At 40.7% G+C, this 19645-nt stretch overlaps 1 protein-coding gene across 1 annotated transcript in view; it reads right to left on the reverse strand.

Annotated features, from left to right (window-relative positions):
* GAS6 (growth arrest specific 6) overlaps positions 1–19645 on the reverse strand; it is a 39834-nt gene that overhangs the window by 11545 nt on the left and 8644 nt on the right. The window contains exons 3-10 of the mRNA XM_064407902.1: positions 13774–13798; positions 12934–12996; positions 8341–8463; positions 6659–6778; positions 4526–4651; positions 3180–3301; positions 2947–3065; positions 2372–2561 (exon numbers count right to left, since the gene is read on the reverse strand). Of these exons, the coding sequence (XP_064263972.1) occupies positions 2372–2561; positions 2947–3065; positions 3180–3301; positions 4526–4651; positions 6659–6778; positions 8341–8463; positions 12934–12996; positions 13774–13798 (888 nt within the window). The remainder of the gene's footprint in view (positions 1–2371; positions 2562–2946; positions 3066–3179; positions 3302–4525; positions 4652–6658; positions 6779–8340; positions 8464–12933; positions 12997–13773; positions 13799–19645) is intronic.

Consider the following 19645-nt stretch of genomic DNA (forward strand, 5'->3'; position numbering starts at 1 on the left):
AGACAGTAAAAAGAAGTCCTTAAACACGATTTCCTACATCAAAAAGCATGCCAGAGAGAGAAAATTGGAGAAATGTGGGAGATGATAAAATGCAGGAACATATTTACAGTTGTATCACTCAGCCATATAGATTAAATGGCATTTAGAGGTGTGTGACACTAGATGTCAAGCAGAAGAGAGCCAACCATCTCTAGGGTGAAAGCACGAGGTAAGAAAATACAGCAGAGAAAGGAGAAATCAACAGTCCCCCAGCAAACCAGGGAAGGTCCCAGGTCTCAAAAGTGTAAAATAAGAAGTCAAGAGACTAAAGGCTCCTTCCTCCTGCTGCTGTTTATCCGTGGGTAAATCCTGCTTTGGGGCAATATCAGCACTGCACTGTTTCACTTTGGGAGACAGCCACCAGAATTCTGGCCATTGACCTGCTCCAGGTCCTTTCCTGTGGCAGCACTGCATGATGCTCTCTCCTCCACTCGTGCCATATTATTTATGCCTCTGGCAGCTGCCCAGCCCTGCTCAGCACACACACAGGGTGATGTTCTGGCTGCAGGGACACCTCTGCCTCCACCCCATCAGTGTGGGTCCTGCCCACCTGCCCCACACAGCATCCACAGCTTGGTCTTTACTGTCCCAAAAAGCCTTGGGGAAGGACTTCTGGGGGATTTACACAATCCCTCAGAAAATGCATAGGATGTGTGGCTGCAGTCACTCAGCCAGGCAATTTCTTGGTTAGGATGGTACCTGGGAATAAGAGCCCTGACACTGATAGCTGGCAGGAGACATTTAATTCTTGCCTAAACATGACACTTTCATCACACTGCCTTCTCTCCCTAAATAAAGAAAACACATTTCAGCTGTGTCCTCCTCAAACTAATATGGGGGTAGTTTGTAATTATTTCATAATGAGGTCAGGCACTTAGCAAGTATGTTAGCTCCTCTATTAAACAAATTAGTTTGACAACTGCTGATTTTTGTGATTCCCAAGTCACCCCAGTGGCATCCACTCTGCTTTTTGCATCATCTGTCATCATCCTCTCTTTGCAGACAATTACAATTGTCCTATTTCAAATTAGCAGAACAACTCTTACTATAAAATTCAGTAAGAACCAACTTGAAGCTATTCCTATATGTAAAGATACAGCATGTCACACATTTTATCTACAGCTTCACTGAACCTCTACAGTTCTCAATTTGGAATCTAAAATTGTTTCACTGTCATTAAAAGAACTGAACCAACATTGCCTCAACATCTGCTGAAAACATTGCCAAATGTCAGTGGTTGACAATTAATGTATTCAAGGACTTCTCCATTTATTAAATAGAAACAATTTTTCCCACTTTGCTTATTTCTTTAATGTATAATTTCGAGCTTTTATATACTAAAAAATGTAAACCAGAAAATTATTCACAGCTACCAGTATCTCCATTTGTCTCATATATGAGTTAGCTGAGAACTTCCCACTCACTCCCCAAGGGGCACATCAATTTAAAAGTTAAAAGAACTAATTAAGTAAGAAAAAATTAAAGGAGAGGAAAAGGCAGAAGTGAGAAAGCATGTATAAACTGCTCATCTAGTGTAGATCATACTGCAGGATGTCTTTCATGATCCTGGCACGAATGGCAACAACCGTAACACTCCCACAATCACCAGCTGATGTTCTGTGAGAGTGCCAAGAGGAACATGAACCCTTACAATCCTCACAATCTCATGAGATGGTGGGATTATGGTATCAATAAAAAGGTGCTTTACACCAGTAGTGCTGGGTTGACAGTGGGACTTCATGGTTTTAGAGGTCTCTTCCAACGTTTTTTGGAATTCTCTGATGTTATAGTAGACCCCAATATCTTTACAAGGGAAACAGTCTATTTTGTATATAAACAGGCCTGAAGACTTTATAAAAAGTATAATGTAGCATAAGAGCATAAGAAAATCTGAGGCCTGTGACTAAACAAATGAACTAATAAACAAAAGCAAGCACACCCCCACACACACCAAACACATTTGGAAAGTTTCTTAAAAGAACAGATAGAGTTCCTTCCCTCTTACTCACTTCCAGCCCTCAGCCAGAGGGCACCTTCTTGAACTGATGTGAAGTCATCTTAGCCCTACTGCATCTCAAAGGCACTGTTTGTGCAAGTTGTTGCTCTGGTTGTGCAAATTAGAGATGCAGTGTATATTGCAATGGATATAAAGTATAATTCAATTTCTTAGGAAAAATATTTTCACCTTGGAATGTATAACATACTGGCATGCATTTAATGGATAGATAGGATGGAAAAGCATTTTCCCACGAATACACAAAGTCTGTCTGCACTTGATGAGTACATCCCAAGCAGGCCAAGAAGGAGCAGGGCTCAGCAGGTCTGGACTCACCGTTTGCCACATGCCATGGTTGATGAGCGGCCCGGTGCTGGTGACGCGGCCGATCCCGTTGTATTTCAGCTGCAGCTCCAGCCGTCCTTTGCGCAAAGCCAACACTATCCATGTGCTGTCTTGATGGCCTCCAGCAAAGAAAAGGATACCTTCAGGATCAAAGGTTCTAAAGTCGAACTCAGCCACAAGTCTGACCGCACAGGTGCCAAGAAATAAATTAGTTATGCAGAGTTCAAAAACCACAGAGTACTTTCCATACAGATAGCATAGATTCTAGCAGCTCTAAAACTCTGTTAAAATATACTAGCTTTTAATGCACTCCTGAAAGCCTAAAGATGTGAGTACTGCTTTTAAAATATCATAAAGAATATAATGCTATATTTCAGTAATTATCCTAACAGCTCTGTGGTCAAGGCTGCCTTTCTCAATTGCTAGTTTAGGTAATGTTTAGCCTAAGAGGACTTCATAATCCAAGCAAATAACGAAGAATGTAGGGTCAATTATTATTGTAACAACTCCCTTGCATGCATCAAAGCCAGTTAGAGCATTTCACTGTCATTCTAAATTGTCCTCACCTCGTCAGTTGTTTCCTTTTGAAGCGCAGCCTGATAACAGGAGTGCCGCTGAACATCCTCCCCAGGTGCAAGGATTTAACACTCCTCCCAACAGCAAAAGGCACACATGGTATGATGTTCTATAATCAAAACACATTTCTGAGTGCTTATTCTCCTCACACAGCAGAAAGAGAATCAGACAGTGCTGTAAAGTAAAGATCTGTTTGCAGTTACAGCAATGAACACTGACATACCTCACATGTGTTCATGTCCTGGGAAAGTTTAACTCCCCCTCTGCCATCACAATGACAAGTGTAACTCCCTGGTGAGTTGACACAGGTCTGTTCACAGAGCTTTTCTTTGCATTCATCTATATCTACACAAGACCAGTGAAGAAGAGAGATAAAAACACTGAGTTTGTTTAAACATGACAGAACTGAGAGAATTACCTGAAGTTGTGTCGGGGTCGTTTAAGTTGGATATTGGAAAAAGCTTTTTCTCCCAGAGGGGGGTTGGACAGGAGAACAGGCTCCCCAGAGAAGTGGTCAAAATACCCAGCCTGACAGAACTCAAGAAGCATTTGGACAATGGTCTTGGGCACATGGTGTGACTGCTGGTGAGAGTGCTGTGCAGGGTCGGGAGTTAGACTTTATCCTTGGATCCTTGTGGACTCCTTCCAACTCAGCTTATTCTGTGAAATCTATTTTCACAGACAGATTCCAGCTGCCCAAAGATACATAGCAAGTCAGTGGGAAGGCTGGAAGCAGAACACAACTACTTGTCTGCTGGAGCAGAGCCCTGGGCTTTAACTTCTAGACAAGACTTCCTCCCTTCAGGCCCCTTCTGCTATGCCTGTAGTGACTGGCTTCTGCTCCTTGCAGTCAGGGACTGCATATAAAACCTGAGTTTCTCATTCACTGTTTTATTTTCTTTTTTTTCTTCAGCTATTTTTTATCTTCTTCACAAACAAATGCCAGAAAGCAAACTGTGACAGCCCACAGGGATCTCTTCAGGCAGAGTTTAACCCTTAACGCGCACCAGGAGTGTGATTTGAGTCATTACGTTAACTTAGACAAAAGGCAGGGAACAAAGCTGCTTTTGGAATACTTCCAAAACCTACTCTGTTGAGAAAGCTTGCGGCAGTGTAGCCAGCAGAACTGTGCATGGTTCCAGTACACATTAAGTTCCTAGTTCAGAGTAATACCACAAGACAGGTTTTGGAAAAAGAGCTACTGCTTTGTAACTTTTCTTCTCCTATGAAGAGAGGCAGCAACATGCACAGATGTTTCTGAGCTTTCACCAGCTCTTGCACTTGTTGAAATGCTAAGAAATCTCAGTACTTTGGCTCGTACAGCTTGATTCAAGTCATCAAAGGTGACTGCAAACTCACTGAACTCAAAGACAACAGTAAGCTTGATGAACTCAAAGGTGACCGCAAACTGCAAACTCACTCCTAACTAGGGAAAGAGAACAGAACTCCAGTATGTAAGCACAATTAAAAAATAAATAAAAAAATATTTTACTGAAGCCTGAAATGAAATTTCTGGGGTTCTACAGATTTAAATTATATAAGAAATGCTAGCACATTTCTTGAGCTTACCCTGACAGGTTTTCCTCACGTCATCGTACTTGTAGCCTGCATCGCAAAGACATTCATATGAGCTTATTAAATTTTTACAGTGAGCTTCTCCACAGATGTCTGCTGATGCTGTGCATTCATCTATGTCTGCAAAACAAGCAATTAAACAGCACAACTTCAGAGGAGTATAATCACCGTTCACATAGAGTGATCTTAGGGCAAGGAAATCCCTGTGTAATTTTGGAAACTGAAAAAAACAGTATCTTTAAGAACCTACTTTTAGGGTTAGCTAGCTATAAGAAGTGACTTCAGGCTTCAAAAATCAGTTTATCTTTTTTACCTTAAGCCATTAACCACTGCTGGAAAAAGCAATGCAAAGTGAACCAGGAGAAAAACTGTAAAACATAATAACTAGCACAAAATCAAAAAGCCCCACTCTCTCCAACTGGGGGACTGAAACTGCAGGTTAAAACAAGCAATAGGCAGAAATTTAGGAGTGGCAGCATGAATTTTACCAAAACACTGGAGGAACATTCAGCCTGTGGCACTTCAGAGATTTCTGCTCTGTGTCCTCAGCCAGGCAAACAATACATTTTCATATATTTACAAAGCTAACATCTAAATCTGCTGGTGTGTAGTGGCAAGGGAGAATTGAAGCAGCCCAATTCCTCAGAGAGAACAAGCCAGGCCAGAGACGTGGGGTTTCACCATAAGGGCAGGCAATGAACTGGAACTGGAAGTCCATAGAAAAACCTGATTATTTTCCTCACATGTTAACTAATACCCTGCAGAATCCATGTGTTGACAAAACATTTGCAGTATACTGAGAGTTTAATATTTACTTTTGCTTTCTAGTATGTGTTAAAACTACAGTTACTCATTCCTCTTGTTGATTTTCCCACGTATGAATGAACTGGCCGAGTACCCCGTGTAGCTTAGCCTACAAATCAAGACAAGAGGGAACTTTTGTGTGTATGCCCACATTGACAGGAACAAACACTGAAAAAGTCAAAATGCAGTGATAAATCTGAGCTATCAATAACCACACCTGACAGTAATCTCAGCAGCTGGAAGGTCACATGTTGAAGCCACAGAATGTTTATACAGTAGTGCTCAGAGTGCTCTAGGAGACAGTACTAGGGTATGGACAAATGTACACACACAGGAAAACAAACACAGATGTGAGCCCCTCGCCAGCCACCTGTCCATGCTGACTGGCACCAGAGGACAATTCAAAAGTGAAGCTGGCTCTTCTAAGTTGCTGCTCCCATTAGGAATGGATACCATGTAATTTATACAGTCATCACTTTTTAGAGAAGAAATTACTTAGAAACAAAATCTTGCTCTTTTTCTTTTTGCTGGTAGCATTAATAAGTTGTTCAGATCATGTATGCAAATTGTTTAGAAATATGTCATCACATCCATCTCTAAGAGATATATACCTGTTTTTTCGTAAGATGAACGTAACTTTAACAGTCACCTGCTGTTGTGTTACTGAGTTTGTCTCAGCATGCAGTCTCTTAACACTTTTAAAATCTCAGTTGCTTAAGTTTTGGTTATGTAAATTCATTCAGCAGTTTCAATCAGAAACTTCAGGTCCTCATTTTGTGTTCTCAGCTGGTATGTAAAATAGCTGCCAAACTTCGCTAGGGCCTTTCTACACCTATTAATATTGACTTGCAGTGAATTTAGCCATCTGTATCTATCTGAATTCATTAGCTGCTGCACACATCCAAATATAAAAAAATAAGAAACACACAAAAGAAAAACGAATGGCTCACATACTACAACACTGTGGGACTGGAAAGAATCATAACAACACATCTGGCCAGCGCTTCCTCCCCTCAATGTCAGGATACGAGGACTGATCAACTAAACCAATTTAGCACAATCCAAGCCACAAATCCTCCATGAATCACGCCTGTGTTATGCTCTTGAGAGCACCATGGTCCAACTGCTGACAAGCCCAGGCATGTAGGCTGGCTGGAGCACCCAGCACAACCCCAGTGCAGTAAAGCTAAGAGGAGCTACCTGCAAGTTTCTGCTGGGCTAGGGAGCAGACCAGGACTGCTCAGGGCAACCCAGCTCTCCAAAACACAGACACGAGTCACAAAGCATCTTCCCTGAAGCAAACTGAGTCCCAGCAAAGCTTACCTTCACATATTTTGCTGTCTTTAAGAGCATAACCACTGTAGCATGAGCACCGGTAGCTGCCTAGCTTGTTGAGGCAGAGCTGGTTACAGCCGCCGTTCTGCGTTCTGCATTCATCAATATCTACATCAAAAGAAAGTGTCACAGTCAGCTTTTCACATCTGTAAATAATCTACAGGGTCACAGTGCAATAGATGTTGGGAACGAGAAAGATCAAACAAGAAACAGTATTACAGATGTAACACAGTGATAACAAAAAGCACAATGGTTTTGTTCAAACACTTAATCATATAAGCTCAAGTTTGTTTACCTTACAAAAAAAAAAAAAGGGAGAAACAAGGATCTGTAACTGAATAGTATCTCCTTCACAGCTCTCAGAATACACAAATTTATCTTTAGACACTGTGGAGGCAAAGAAGCTTGTCTGCAGAAGCAAACTAGTTTTGTATTTTTTATCATAACTAGGTACTAAAATTATGCTATGGCCATAAGTTCAGGACAAAGGCTTTAAGTAAAACAGGAACATAATATTGTTACTATCACAGAGCTCATGAGAACAGAGGAAGTTCCAAGTTCACACCTGCCGAACATTTATGAGCTTAACTGTGCCCCACTGAAATTGGCAGCAAAAGCCTGTAAAGTCCAGCAGAGCCTGAGTTTCACCCTCAGTCTACCCTACCTGCTCATTATGTCCTCCTTGTCTATGGGACTCCAGAGTTAGCTGATGGGTACAACAGCATGTCATGGCATTTTATAAGAAAATAAGGAAATATGCTTCTGACTGATCAGCGCCTGAGCTCTCAAAGCCAACTGGATACTGACTGGTCTGCTTTCTGAATTGATTAAATAAGATGCTTGAGTGATCCCATAAACTCTTCACAATTTTTACATGAGAAGGAAAGGATTGGATCTCCTGCTGTCTTGGTTGCCACTATTCTGGACTGGCTGAATACCATTTCTAGTCATTACTTACTACTGCCAAACAAAAAAGCAGTGGCCCTGACAGGAAGCCTTGTAGGCAGAAGAAAAAGAACTAAAGAAAATAGAAAACAAGAGGAGGGAAGATAACTTGTAGAGAAAACTCTGTGGACGGCTGGAGCTTCTTGCACCAATGGTTTCTGTCTGAAATTCTCTTTTGACGTGATGGAAATATACCAATGGAATATGTGGAATTAAGTGGACATGGAATAAGGTCAGACTAGCAAGGAGGCTTCAATAGACTAATTTTATCAATTTGTGTGTCATCAGACTCAAACCTCAACTTGCCATCTGGAAGTCATTGTTCCCACTGCAGGAATGCTAGATGGGAAGATGGGCCAGCCTCTCTGGCTCTGTGATCTGTGATCTGTTACACCAGAGTTCACAGCAGCAGCTGATGCAGCTCTGCTTGAAAAGCCACTACTACTCTATTTCTGCTGCTGCTTTCAGAGGGGTGGAGCAGAACATTGGAGCATAACTCCTTGGATTACCTTACCAAGACCAAGATAAGTTCCACTAGAGTCATATAAAAAAGTTGATGTGAAAAACTACCTGTTTCCCAAAGGGTAAAAACATGAACACTGTGTAACCTAGGTTCAGTTCTGTGACTTTTGAATTGTGTAGCACAGTATCAGTGACCATTTGAGAATACCGGAAAACCCAAAATATCTTTGTTATAAGAACAAAAGATAATGAAACCAAATTACCTTTTTCACATTTTTTCCCCTGCCAGCCACGCTTGCATTCACAATAGAAGTCTCCCTTGAGATCCTCACATTTGACGGTCCCTTCTTTGTGACAAGGATTGGGAGAACACTGGTTTGGCAAATCTGATTTACACAAGAAATAGAAAAACCAAACAGAACAATACATTGAAATCACTGACAACCAAGTGTTTCACTCTCAATAGAAGATGGGAAGCTTAAGCAGTATTGGGGAATCACTCAAAAATATTTGCACCTGGCAAAACTATAAGCTGATTCTTAGTGCTCACATGCCAAACAAGCTGTGCCAGGAATTTACAGAGCACTGCAGTGGAATTCACTTAATTGCAAAAAGGAGTGAGCTACCACCCCCATATCTGAAGGACACATCCTGAAAGAAACAACTCAAAGTAGCTTATTTTTCTACTCTCACTAATTTTTGAGAAAAATAAAAAAAGCAGTATCAACTAAAGTACTCAAGAAAGGATGGGTATTCTTTTCAATCACCTTTGGTAGTTAAATTGAGGATCTTACCAGAGCTGATAGGTTTCTAGCTAGCAAAAGTTTTTAAATTAAATTTTTGATAGATCTTTTCTATTACATAGAATGAAAATAAAAAAGGGAATACTCATATATCAACAGTCAAGGAATAGCAAACCATTAATCCAGTTTACAAAGAGCACAATGTTCATATGGGGACTTTTAAGCCAAGTTCCAGGATTTGGCAATGAGTTTCCCCATTGGAAAGAAGCAGGGGAGTAGTCACCACACTTTAGGAATGATTGAAGGAATAAATCTCAAAGTATCATGTAGCCACTCACCAACTGTAGTCACCTGTCCAAATTCACCTACCCACTTACCTGCACAACACCCAGGGACAGTGCTTCACAGAGGTAGCTAAAGGAAGGATGAGAGAACACCCTTGTTTCCACAAAAAATGAGTTGGTAGCTATCATGTAGTAGTAACCCGTTAAAACCAGTGTTCTAGATCAGTGGTCTTCAAAAACATGAATGTGTTAACTGTTTCCACCATTTTAACCAGAAGATCAATGCAGGAGCTCATTCTGCAGATTGCAAAACTCACCAGCTCAAGAGCCTTTCTTTTCATATGTCTCCTCCCAGCATTTGAAAGTGCCCAGTGTGTACACACTAAGTGAGCAGCAGCAAAAAAGACCTGCACTGGTTTCCTTATGCCCACTTTCCTTATGCACTGGTTCTGTTGAGTCCAGTATGGACTCTTGATATTCTGAACATGACTTTGTAGCATGACAAGGAGGTTTTTAGGAGAGGAACTGTTTGTAGATTAGCAGCCCCTGAGAACTGAGAAAAGTTAAGACTCCTACTTTTGCCAGGATTACTGTACTGCTATAGGTCTCTTCTCAGCTTCCTCTGTGTGATCCTGAAAGTTGCTGTCATGATGAGCTGCTTTGGAAGAACTTTAACACTTCTGCGAGTGCAGGCAGCAGCAGCTCCATTTGATGTCTCAAAAAGCACTGAGCAGCACTTTTGTTTGCACTGACTGTCTTGGATCTAAATCTCAGGTGGCTGAGGTTGGCAGGCATCTCTGAGGTCACTTGTGCGACCTCCCTGCTCAGGCAGGGCCACCTACAGCTCAGGACCATGGCCAGGAGGTTTTTGATTATCCCAGAAATGGTGACTCCACAAGCTCCCTGGGCAACCTGTGCCGGTTCTGGTTCACTCTCACAATGTGAAAGCATTTCCTGATGTTCAGACAAAACCTTCCAGATGTGCAGAGCTGGGGCAAAGGCACAGCCAAAGAGGCCAGGCCACACAAAACAAAACACAGCCACATGTCTGCCTTAACCTCCACCTCCAGTGGGCAAATCACTGCCCAGCTGACACACTGCTGGAGGGGGAGGAGCTGGGCAAGGAGAGGCCAGGTTAAGGTGGCAATGAGCCACAATACAGCAAATCTGTCCAGGGTGTTTCTTTTTCTAGGCAGATCAGAATGTTTACATTAAACAGAATGGTATAGTAAGCCAAGTATTTTTTTTTTTTTAGCAGATCACACCAAACCTCCTAAATATGTCAGTGTTTTCAGTCATTTGATAAGCAAATCAAGTCAATGGGGTTATGCACAACTTATCTAGTGTATCCACAAGTTTCTGATTCTTGCCCTCAAACTGGATTCTGACATACCTTGCAGAGCCACATGGTAGTAACAATGCCCAGCAGGGTAACAACCCCTGGTATAATCCATGGATATCCACCACAGAGATTGCTATCACATCAGCACTGTGCTGATTGTTCGCTCCCTCTCATCATGAGAGTTTGAGAACATAAGACACACTCTTATACTCTTCTGGTGGCTTCATAGTTGTGTAATTCTGCTGGCTTCATAGAAGGCACTCCTGATTGAAACCATTGCAAAAGAAAAAAACCTGAGCTTTTGTTTCCATTCATTTACATGACAGATTTTAGTAAAGCTGTCAATAGTGTTGAGCATGACCTTTTCATGTGCTTTGAGCTGTGTCTGATAGCACCTATGAAGCTCAAAAGTGCAGACAGAGAGTAGAACTACCAATTCAGTCTTTGAAATCTGTACGGAAACAACACTTTCCTTATGCCCACTGACTGTCACTTTCAGTTCATCACGTTGTTCTGTGAATTTATTTTTTGATACCGACAAAATGGTTCATATTGAAACTTCATAAAATGCTAGGCTGAAAATAATATTACACTCAGTAATTTAATAGTAAAAAGCAAGCACATGTGACCTAACAAAAATATCATTGACTTTTTTAAGGCCATATGTAGCTTCATCTCCCAAAAATCCTATAGAACTTTCCAAAGCCTTGCAGACCCAAATCCTTAATTCCTAGATGACCTGCAGGATCTTTTAGAAAAAGATCCAGATATGCAGAGAAAGTGTAGGTATCCATGTGTAAAGCAAAGCAATCATAAATATTCATTGCAGTCATTGGAGATAGTACAATAAACAGAGTCTGTGGAGGGACTCAGGTCTCCTCAGAGCAGACACAGTTTGGTTGGGGGAATCCCTCTAGAACCAGAGGAGATTAACTCTCTGCTAACTCTGATGGGAATACTGCTCATGTAAGCACCCATGCTGGAAATTCCTATTTACACACTGTATGGAATCCTCTGAATCTGGAACAGAATCCTAGTTGTAATCTGATCTCAAGAGTTTATGAAATTAGGAATCCTCATATATTCTGTCTAACCTGTCTAATCACTGTCATACTTTAAATTTCTACTTTATTTCCAGTATAAACTTGTGCAGTCAATCACCCTCCAGCCCTTAGATTGTTCAGTATCTTTGTACACTGGGTTAAAAGAACATTCCACTACCTTGTATTGAGAGGAGAAAGGCTGTTAAGAAACAAAGTTTAGAAGTGTCTTCCAGGCACAAACCCATAGAGCTACATAGTCTTTTGGCAGCATCTGTGAAAAATTAAGAGACACACTAGAACTGGCCAAGCACGAAGCCTGTCATTCTTCCAAGCGTGTTTCAGGCTCCTTCTCTGTTACTTCTCCTGTGAATTTATGATGGCTAGCCAAAACTCAGCCATTTAAAAACCTGATAATATTTTAACGGGGGAAAATATTATCATTTTCTTTCCAAACCACTGCATCTGCAATGGGCAGAAATCCCTAAAAACAATTATTCCGCTTTTATTTATTCAGACTTTTTCATCACTACCCTTTGGACTCTCATTTCTGAGACCCTGATTAGTTCTTTGGAACAAGGGTTCCCAGTCAATATCACCACTTCCAGCAGAAACTCCTGCCTCTTTGCTGTGCCACATGCACAGTAAATGTAAGCATTCAGCCTCACATCCCACTTTGGACTAGCTGGCATACTGCAGCCAACACAGGTACCACAGGTCGGAGAATCCCCTGTTCAAAGGACTCAACATCCATGAGTGACACTACTGCAATACGTGAGGGAAATTCTTCACATACCCCTTATTAACCTTGGAATTCAGTCTTTAAAAAGGTTGTTTCAATGCAGTTTGTAAATGTAAAAATTTGACTAAAGGCAACTAGAAAGTTATTAGAAGAACTCATTAAATTTTCGTCTCTAGTGTTAGTGAAGGACAAAAAAACCCTTCACCCTCTACAAAGTAATCAGTTTGGCTTCCAAACTGCTTTGAGGTTTTAAAGGTAGCAATATTCAAAGCATAGTCACATGATATGTGAAACTGATCTCTTAATGTAAAGAAGGCTGGCACAAGCCTAGTTTGACTTTAAACTTCTCTTGAGGTTCCTTAACGGGGTGAGCCAAAGCTAGCACTCAAGGAATAGAAAACAAGGGGCCAAACATTGTGTACAACCTTATGGTACCTCCTAGTTCTTGTCTCTCTTGCTTCTCATATTACTCAAATTTTGGGAAACTGGTGGGAAAGAAATTTGCATCATAAAATATCAAAGCACTAAAACATGACATTAGGTTAGAAAACGGGAAAGATTTTGTTTAGTGGTATGGAGTCTTAAGTGAGAATAGGAAGACCAATATTGAAATACTACCAAAAACAGAGATGGCTGAGCTAGTCCCACACCATCAGGTAGAATGAGAGAACATTTAACTACAATATAAAAACCAAAAATGCTTACTATGAACACATGTAAGGAAATCTGGATTTCTCGTATACGGTGACCCATATTTCTGAATGCAAGCTGAAAAACAGAAAATGAAATTGTTATTGTTACAGTGGTGAAGGACAGCTGTTCAAAGCATGTAAAATGATACCTGGCCTGCAAGGATTTGGAAGGTGTATGTAAAATCTATGCAATATTATCATCTCCCAGATGCCTTGAAATTCTAAAGTTCATTAAAATCTTTTAGCTTTGATGTACAACAGTTAAAAGCTATTTGAAGACGATGATCACTTAACCAGATGCCACTATGATTATAAAACTATGGTGGTAGCTACTCCAATTTGACCATCTAAACATCTTAAAATATCTAAAAAGCACATGGTTTTTTCTCCCACTGTGGCTTTTGTGATCTTAAATACATCATATTTAACATGAATAGAAAACAGTATGATGCCATGACTATGGTACAGTCAATAGAATAAGCCAGTAGTTCAATCAGGCACCTGTTTCTTTTTAAAAGGAGTTTAGTTAATAACTAACTTCATTAAAAAGGGAAAAAGGTAGAAAACTACAAATAATTTCATAACACTGCAAGCCACAGATATATATGCAACATCAAGATTTCAACATGAAGAAAACACATAAAGCATCTCTGTCTGCAAATGTACACATAAGTAAAAAACACAAACCTCAAAGTACAATAAGGAACATAAGGTCTATCTTAAAAGTTAGCAATGCATGTTTATTGCAATCAGGTTTCCATCCCTTTCCTTAGCAGAGACTTCAACTGTGACAAGCTCCAGTGTTAGGCACATACCAGACTCCCACAAAGTGGAAATAAAAGCTGCAACTCACCCAAATATTTCGGGTAAAAATATTCCTGTAGAAGGGAAAAAAAAAAAAAAGCAAAGATTTATTTTCTCGTATTTGCTTCTATTTTCATGCTATTTAAAAGCTGCTATTACTTTAGTGGTCTTGTATGGCAGTTGTTTAACAATTCCAAACACTTAAATTTCCTTTTATTCAGAACTAGAAGCAGCACAGTATTAAATATGCATTTTGTCATTTGAAAAGCAAACAAACATTAGTTTGTCTCCAGGTGTTTTTTGATGTCAGCTGATCTGGTCAGTGACTGAGCATGAAGACACCCTCCAAGAGATAAAGCTGCTGCTGATGGTGTGAGGTAGGGGAAGGAAGTGGAATGTGGGGTAAAAACCTTAGAGGGAAGAGTACAGGATCCTTCAGTCACTCTGTGCCTCCTTGAAGGCTTTCTGCTGATACATGACATGAACACCACAGGCACTAGAAAAATTACTTTTTGTTCTTTCAAGGAGCACCCTGCAGCTCAAACAGCACCCACTGCTGTTCCACACATCACATCCTGGATGCTCGAAGAAGGGAGAAATGACACTTTGCAAGAGGGGGGAACATTGACATCCATTTCTCTAAAACCAGACTGCAAAGGGCATTGCCATTCCTCTCATGCTATGTGGTCATGCATTACTGTTCCCCCTTTGCATCAACCAAGTGCAGCCATACAGGGAGAGCAGCATCACTGTGCTGATGTGATGTGACTCTAACCTTGCATGTTACAATAGTCAGCCTGGTGAGGCCTCACAAATCACATGAGTGCTTGCACCAACACAGGGAAACACCACTAAAATGCAGTTGTGCTGCATGGAAGAATGGGAGATTGGCTGAAGCTGACAATTGTACCACATTCTTTAAAAAATACAAAACTTCATGGCCAGGAAAAAAAGCAATTTTTTCCATCTTCATGCTGGCTTTCATAATATATAAGTCAATATTTCACTATTTCAAATGCTGTTAAAATGGTAATTGGGACATTGAATGAGGAAAAACTTATGCATTATATCAGTGCTTAATTTCTTTTGTTTAAATAAACTACTTCTCAGCTAATTATGAAAGCATATGCACAGTATAATTCTCTTTTATCCAAAGGAACAATTTCCATATAACATTATCTTCAGTGAGATTGGGACAGTAAATACCCTGCATTCTACAAAATTCAATTGGTCTATACAATGTGCAAGAGAAGAAACTATTTTATCTTTTCCTCTTATTACTACAGATGTTTGGATTGGATGCACACAGGCATGTATGAATAACAGAGACAGGCACACACCAGGATTCAGTTTGATCTGGACTGTCCAGTGCAATCAATTGCACTGCTGTCATTTACCAGAAGAATCAATTGCTTCTGGCAACTATGCTCCACTTACTGAAATGCACCATGTAAATATTCAGCCTAAATTATGTGAGCATCAGCAAAGAAGTAGAAGCAGCAGCTTACACTAATGTTAATTTTCAATTCTGATATGAGAGTGATATGCTTGGCATGTTTTGGGGCTGAACTTTGAAATGCTTCTTCAGCTTGAAATGTGTCATCAGAGTGATGAGCTCAGAGCCCACTACAGTCCCTGTTCACTCTTTTTTTTTAAAGGTTTCGTTTGGAAAAGACAAGTCAAAAAATGCAGTCAAAATAAAAGTAAATCTAAGCAGTCTAAGTATTCAGATGGGTGCCCATATGTGCTATATGTGCTATAACCACAATCTGAACTTCAGCTAGCACTTGAAGAGAAAAAGATAGGGGCATGTAATAAAATATTTCAAACATTTCTTTAATTATTTCCCCATTGTTCCATGCACTTCATGAGAATGTGCAGATGTATTTAACCACCAACAGGATAATCCAGACTCCAACAACAACTATTTTGGCACTCACAGGACAATAAATAGGAGCTTTCATATTCATGGCTATCAGCCTAATTGCTCCATGTCAGTGGTGGCAAAGACATTTTCTCCTTGACCTCTGATGAATGAGTTGAGTGCTAGAAAAGTGGTACAGAATTTACTTTTGTAAATATAACTTCCAAACTCAAACTGACTGTGTATTGATTCAATGCCACTTGAACAGCAGATAAGTGAAACTCCAAGGCACTGTACCCCCACACACTTCATTCCACAAAGTATGTAGCCAAGTGATTTAAACAGGAGGCTATGACTAGAAATATAGCTTTTCTGTTCCTGTCTTTCTCATTTGCTAATGTTATACAAAGGCACTTGCTGATCAGTAAAACTCCAGGTTTACAGAACCTGCTGATACTACCATTCTAAAATAAAGGCACGTGCTCACAGGTTCTAACATTACTCATTTTTGTGTGATTAGCTTTTAATTTTTTTCCATACTCAATTTTTCTTACAGCTGCCTTCTGTAAATACAATGTATTTACATTCAGAGAAAAGATTAACCAAGAATGAATGATCTCACACCTTGAGAAAAAGAACCTGCTTAAACTGCAGTCCCTTTTCAAAAAACACTGATGAGAAGTTTTCTTGGTTAAAAATTCAAGCAGCGCCTAACCTGATACAGATACACATCATTTCTCATGTGAGCATTCAACTCTTCAATGTCTTTTCAGTCTTCTGTGATGTACCAAGGCTTAATGACCCCCAGATGTCAGAGAAAAAAAAATCCTACACAGGGTTAGGTCCTTGTTAAAAGTGTGCAACTCATCTTCTTTCTACTAGAAGTGTTCAATTGTATTGTCAGGATTCTAAAAAATGCCAAGAGAAAAGCTTTGAGGCTTGCTAAGAAGGAGTTGGCAAAGATTCTCTGTTACTATTTTGCTGATTTCTCAACAAGCCACTTTCAATTTCAGGCTCAATAAACTTCTCACCATCCAGAAAGTCACACACTGTTCACAGGATCAAAACACAGGAAGATGTTTAACTGTTACCACTAGGGTGGCAAAAAATCACCACAGAATTATGTAAGTGTTAAATTTGCAGCTTGGATTCTGACAAAAAAGGTCAACATTTAAGTGTGGTCAGCCCTTCCCCTTTAGATCTGCTTCCTAATTACTGCTGTAAATAAAAGGAGGAGCAATTGGCTTTTTAAATAAAAAGCTATAAACACATACATGTTGGATATAAACATCCTCTGGACAGGCTGCTGCACAGACACTGACCTCACCAAGCTCGCTAATCCAGTAGTAATGTCCCAGGCAAAAGGAAGACAAAGGCTGCAGAAGCTGTGACCTCCACAACAGACCAAACATCACGAATGTAGCCTCAAAATTCCAACCTCTGTGTTCCCAAGGAAACTTAAATGTACTTCCACCTCTCTTCTCTGTGACCCACCAAACTGTCTGTCTGTCTGGTTTCTACCTATCAGCCAGTATGGCTGGGATGGCAGAAGCTACAATAGTCAAGGGCCTGGCAGCAGGACACTGATGTCCCAGTAACACGAATGGTCCTTTTGTAAATTACATCTTTTGTCTGCTGCCACTACAGGTCAAACTTGTAGTATGAGCTGTAACTCACCCACGAGTTACACATCATGTGCCACACAAAGCACAGCTCAGCAGAGATCTCTCTCTCAGGTGAAGAGGAAGAAAGAGGAGACACTGGGAAGTGCCTAAGATCTACCCATCTCCACCCTTTCAGTGAGGTGGAGAGCAGGGCATCAGGCCAGTCTCTCCAGGCAGGTCCTGGCTTGCTTATTTCAGCTCAGTTCCAGAGAGCCTTCTCTTGCTGCCCAGGAGACAGAGCTGTGCTTTAACAGAAAAGATTTAAGTTCTGCAGCCTCCACCCGTCTCACATAAATATATGTACATGCTAGAAGCAAGTCTTTTGATGTATTAAATGCAATTATTTTCTTCCACAACAGTGTTGTGAGATCTGAGAGTGCATGCTTTTATTTCAAGGTAGAGTGATACCAAGCATGAGAATAAGAATTCTGTTCATGGGGCTAAGGAGTTCTTCTCCCACCTGCAGCTGGAGCTTACTATTACCCTGATAAAACAGCTACTACAACACTTAGTCTGGATACCTAAGAGAGCATAATTTTAAAAGTGTCCTCAAAAAAACTAACCCAAGCAAATGACCCCCCAAAACTCCAGGCTGCTAATTTTTATATTTGGCTTTTTTCCTTCCAAATGACAAGAACAGTTGCACTGGGGCCACCCCCACTACGCCTCTCATTGGAACAACTGAGGAGAACACAACATGAAGGTAAGAATTCACAGCTGTGGAGTAGAAGGGCCAGAAACACCTATGTCAGCCTCCCTGCCAAAGGAAACCTGTTTTGGGACTGGGGTCACCACCAGTTTTCACCTCTATGGCCAAAGTCTACAGTAGTAAAATCCAGAAGTTATTGTAATTATACATTCGCCCTGCTGCATTTTTAGAGAAGATGGAAAAACACCAAATCAGAACAGGCGTCAACATGAGTCACTGTGTAAAAATAGCCCTTCTGAAAACATAACAATGACCCTGTCAACACCAGGAAAATGTTCTCACTGCTGCTTTACTTTAAACTAATTGGTAACACTGGAGACCTCAGAAAAAAGGGCCTGCTTACTGCTTCTGTTTATTTTGCTTGAGCACCAGGTCAGGTAAGACTGTGAGGCACAGAATCTTACAAAAATCATGTTTGAGCTCTGGAGGCCACAAATAAAAGATGTAGTTTATAGGAAGGCTGCTCATGTTTCTGGACATATGGCTCTTGGTCACCCTGCTTGGACCAGCAGGAAGGACAAAAAGGCCTCCAGAGGTGCCTGCCAACATCCACCAGTCTGTGATTCTGTGACTGCAGTGCCACTAGCACTGGAGCATTTCACCAACTTGTGTTAGCAACGGTGATTTCTAAAAAGCACTTTCTAGTTACCTAGTTACATCTAAGAGATAGCAACAACTCCCACGTTATGCCCTTTCCTCATTTCCATATAATGACTCTCCCTTTTCCTCTCTCCTTCAGGACTGAATGTTTGTCTTGGGCATGGCCAGACCTCATTTATAAATGCTGTTCATGTTCCCACACTTTGGGCTTGTGTTATCCTTGAAGAAATCACTGCTACCAACCATAACTGGCTATAACTCAGTGTTTGCTAGTTTTCAACTGCTACAGCCTAAGAATGCAAATCTCAGTAATGCTCAAGAACCCTCCTCCTTTTTTTAAAACTCAGCCCTAGACTTCAGGTGCATAGCAAATCTCACACTGATGTGGGCCTTCCTCCTGTATCAGGGCATTAAAGAGTTCTGCAATTCAGAATTTTAAACACGTAGAATCAGTAGTTTCAGAATTGATGCTCAAATGAATGCCATACTGCCTGCACAAGCTTTCCTTCTCATCATGAGGGACCCACCACTCAGCCAGGGTAATATGCTTCTTATTGTGCTTTGTGGCAGTCTGTGTTCTCCATATGAAGAGCAAAAAGAATTTCTCTCCACAATTTGGCAAGCCAGGAGTTAGAGAAGCAAGTAGTTCACATTACAATCCAAAAGCTGCCTCCAAATCTCATCTCCTACCACCCAAGTTACAGCTGCTTAGGGTAGCTTTTAGATTTTTTTTGTCCATTTGTCAAGTATCCACTTCACACTGTCCAGCTATTCAGGTGCACAAAGACTGGGACTGCCCTTTCTATCAAGTGGTTGAACTTGCCAGAATAGAAGCATTCAAGACTATACTCTCCAGCATGACATCTTCCATGGAGACAAGGTACCTCTGCAGAATCCTCGAGTCTGAAACAAAACCCATCTATTGTCATAACTTCCCTTGCTCTGTTCTGGACAGCAAGACTGTTTCCCAACAATTTACTGAGGTGCCACTTCAGCAAAAACTGTTTCTCTGCAATGAGGAAAAACCCACCAATGACTGGAATGCATAATTAAAGGGGAGGAAAAAAATTACTGAAAGGAAAGA

Source organism: Passer domesticus, chromosome 2, assembly GCF_036417665.1.
Source record: "Passer domesticus isolate bPasDom1 chromosome 2, bPasDom1.hap1, whole genome shotgun sequence".
In the NCBI taxonomy this organism is placed as follows: Eukaryota; Metazoa; Chordata; class Aves; order Passeriformes; family Passeridae; genus Passer; species Passer domesticus.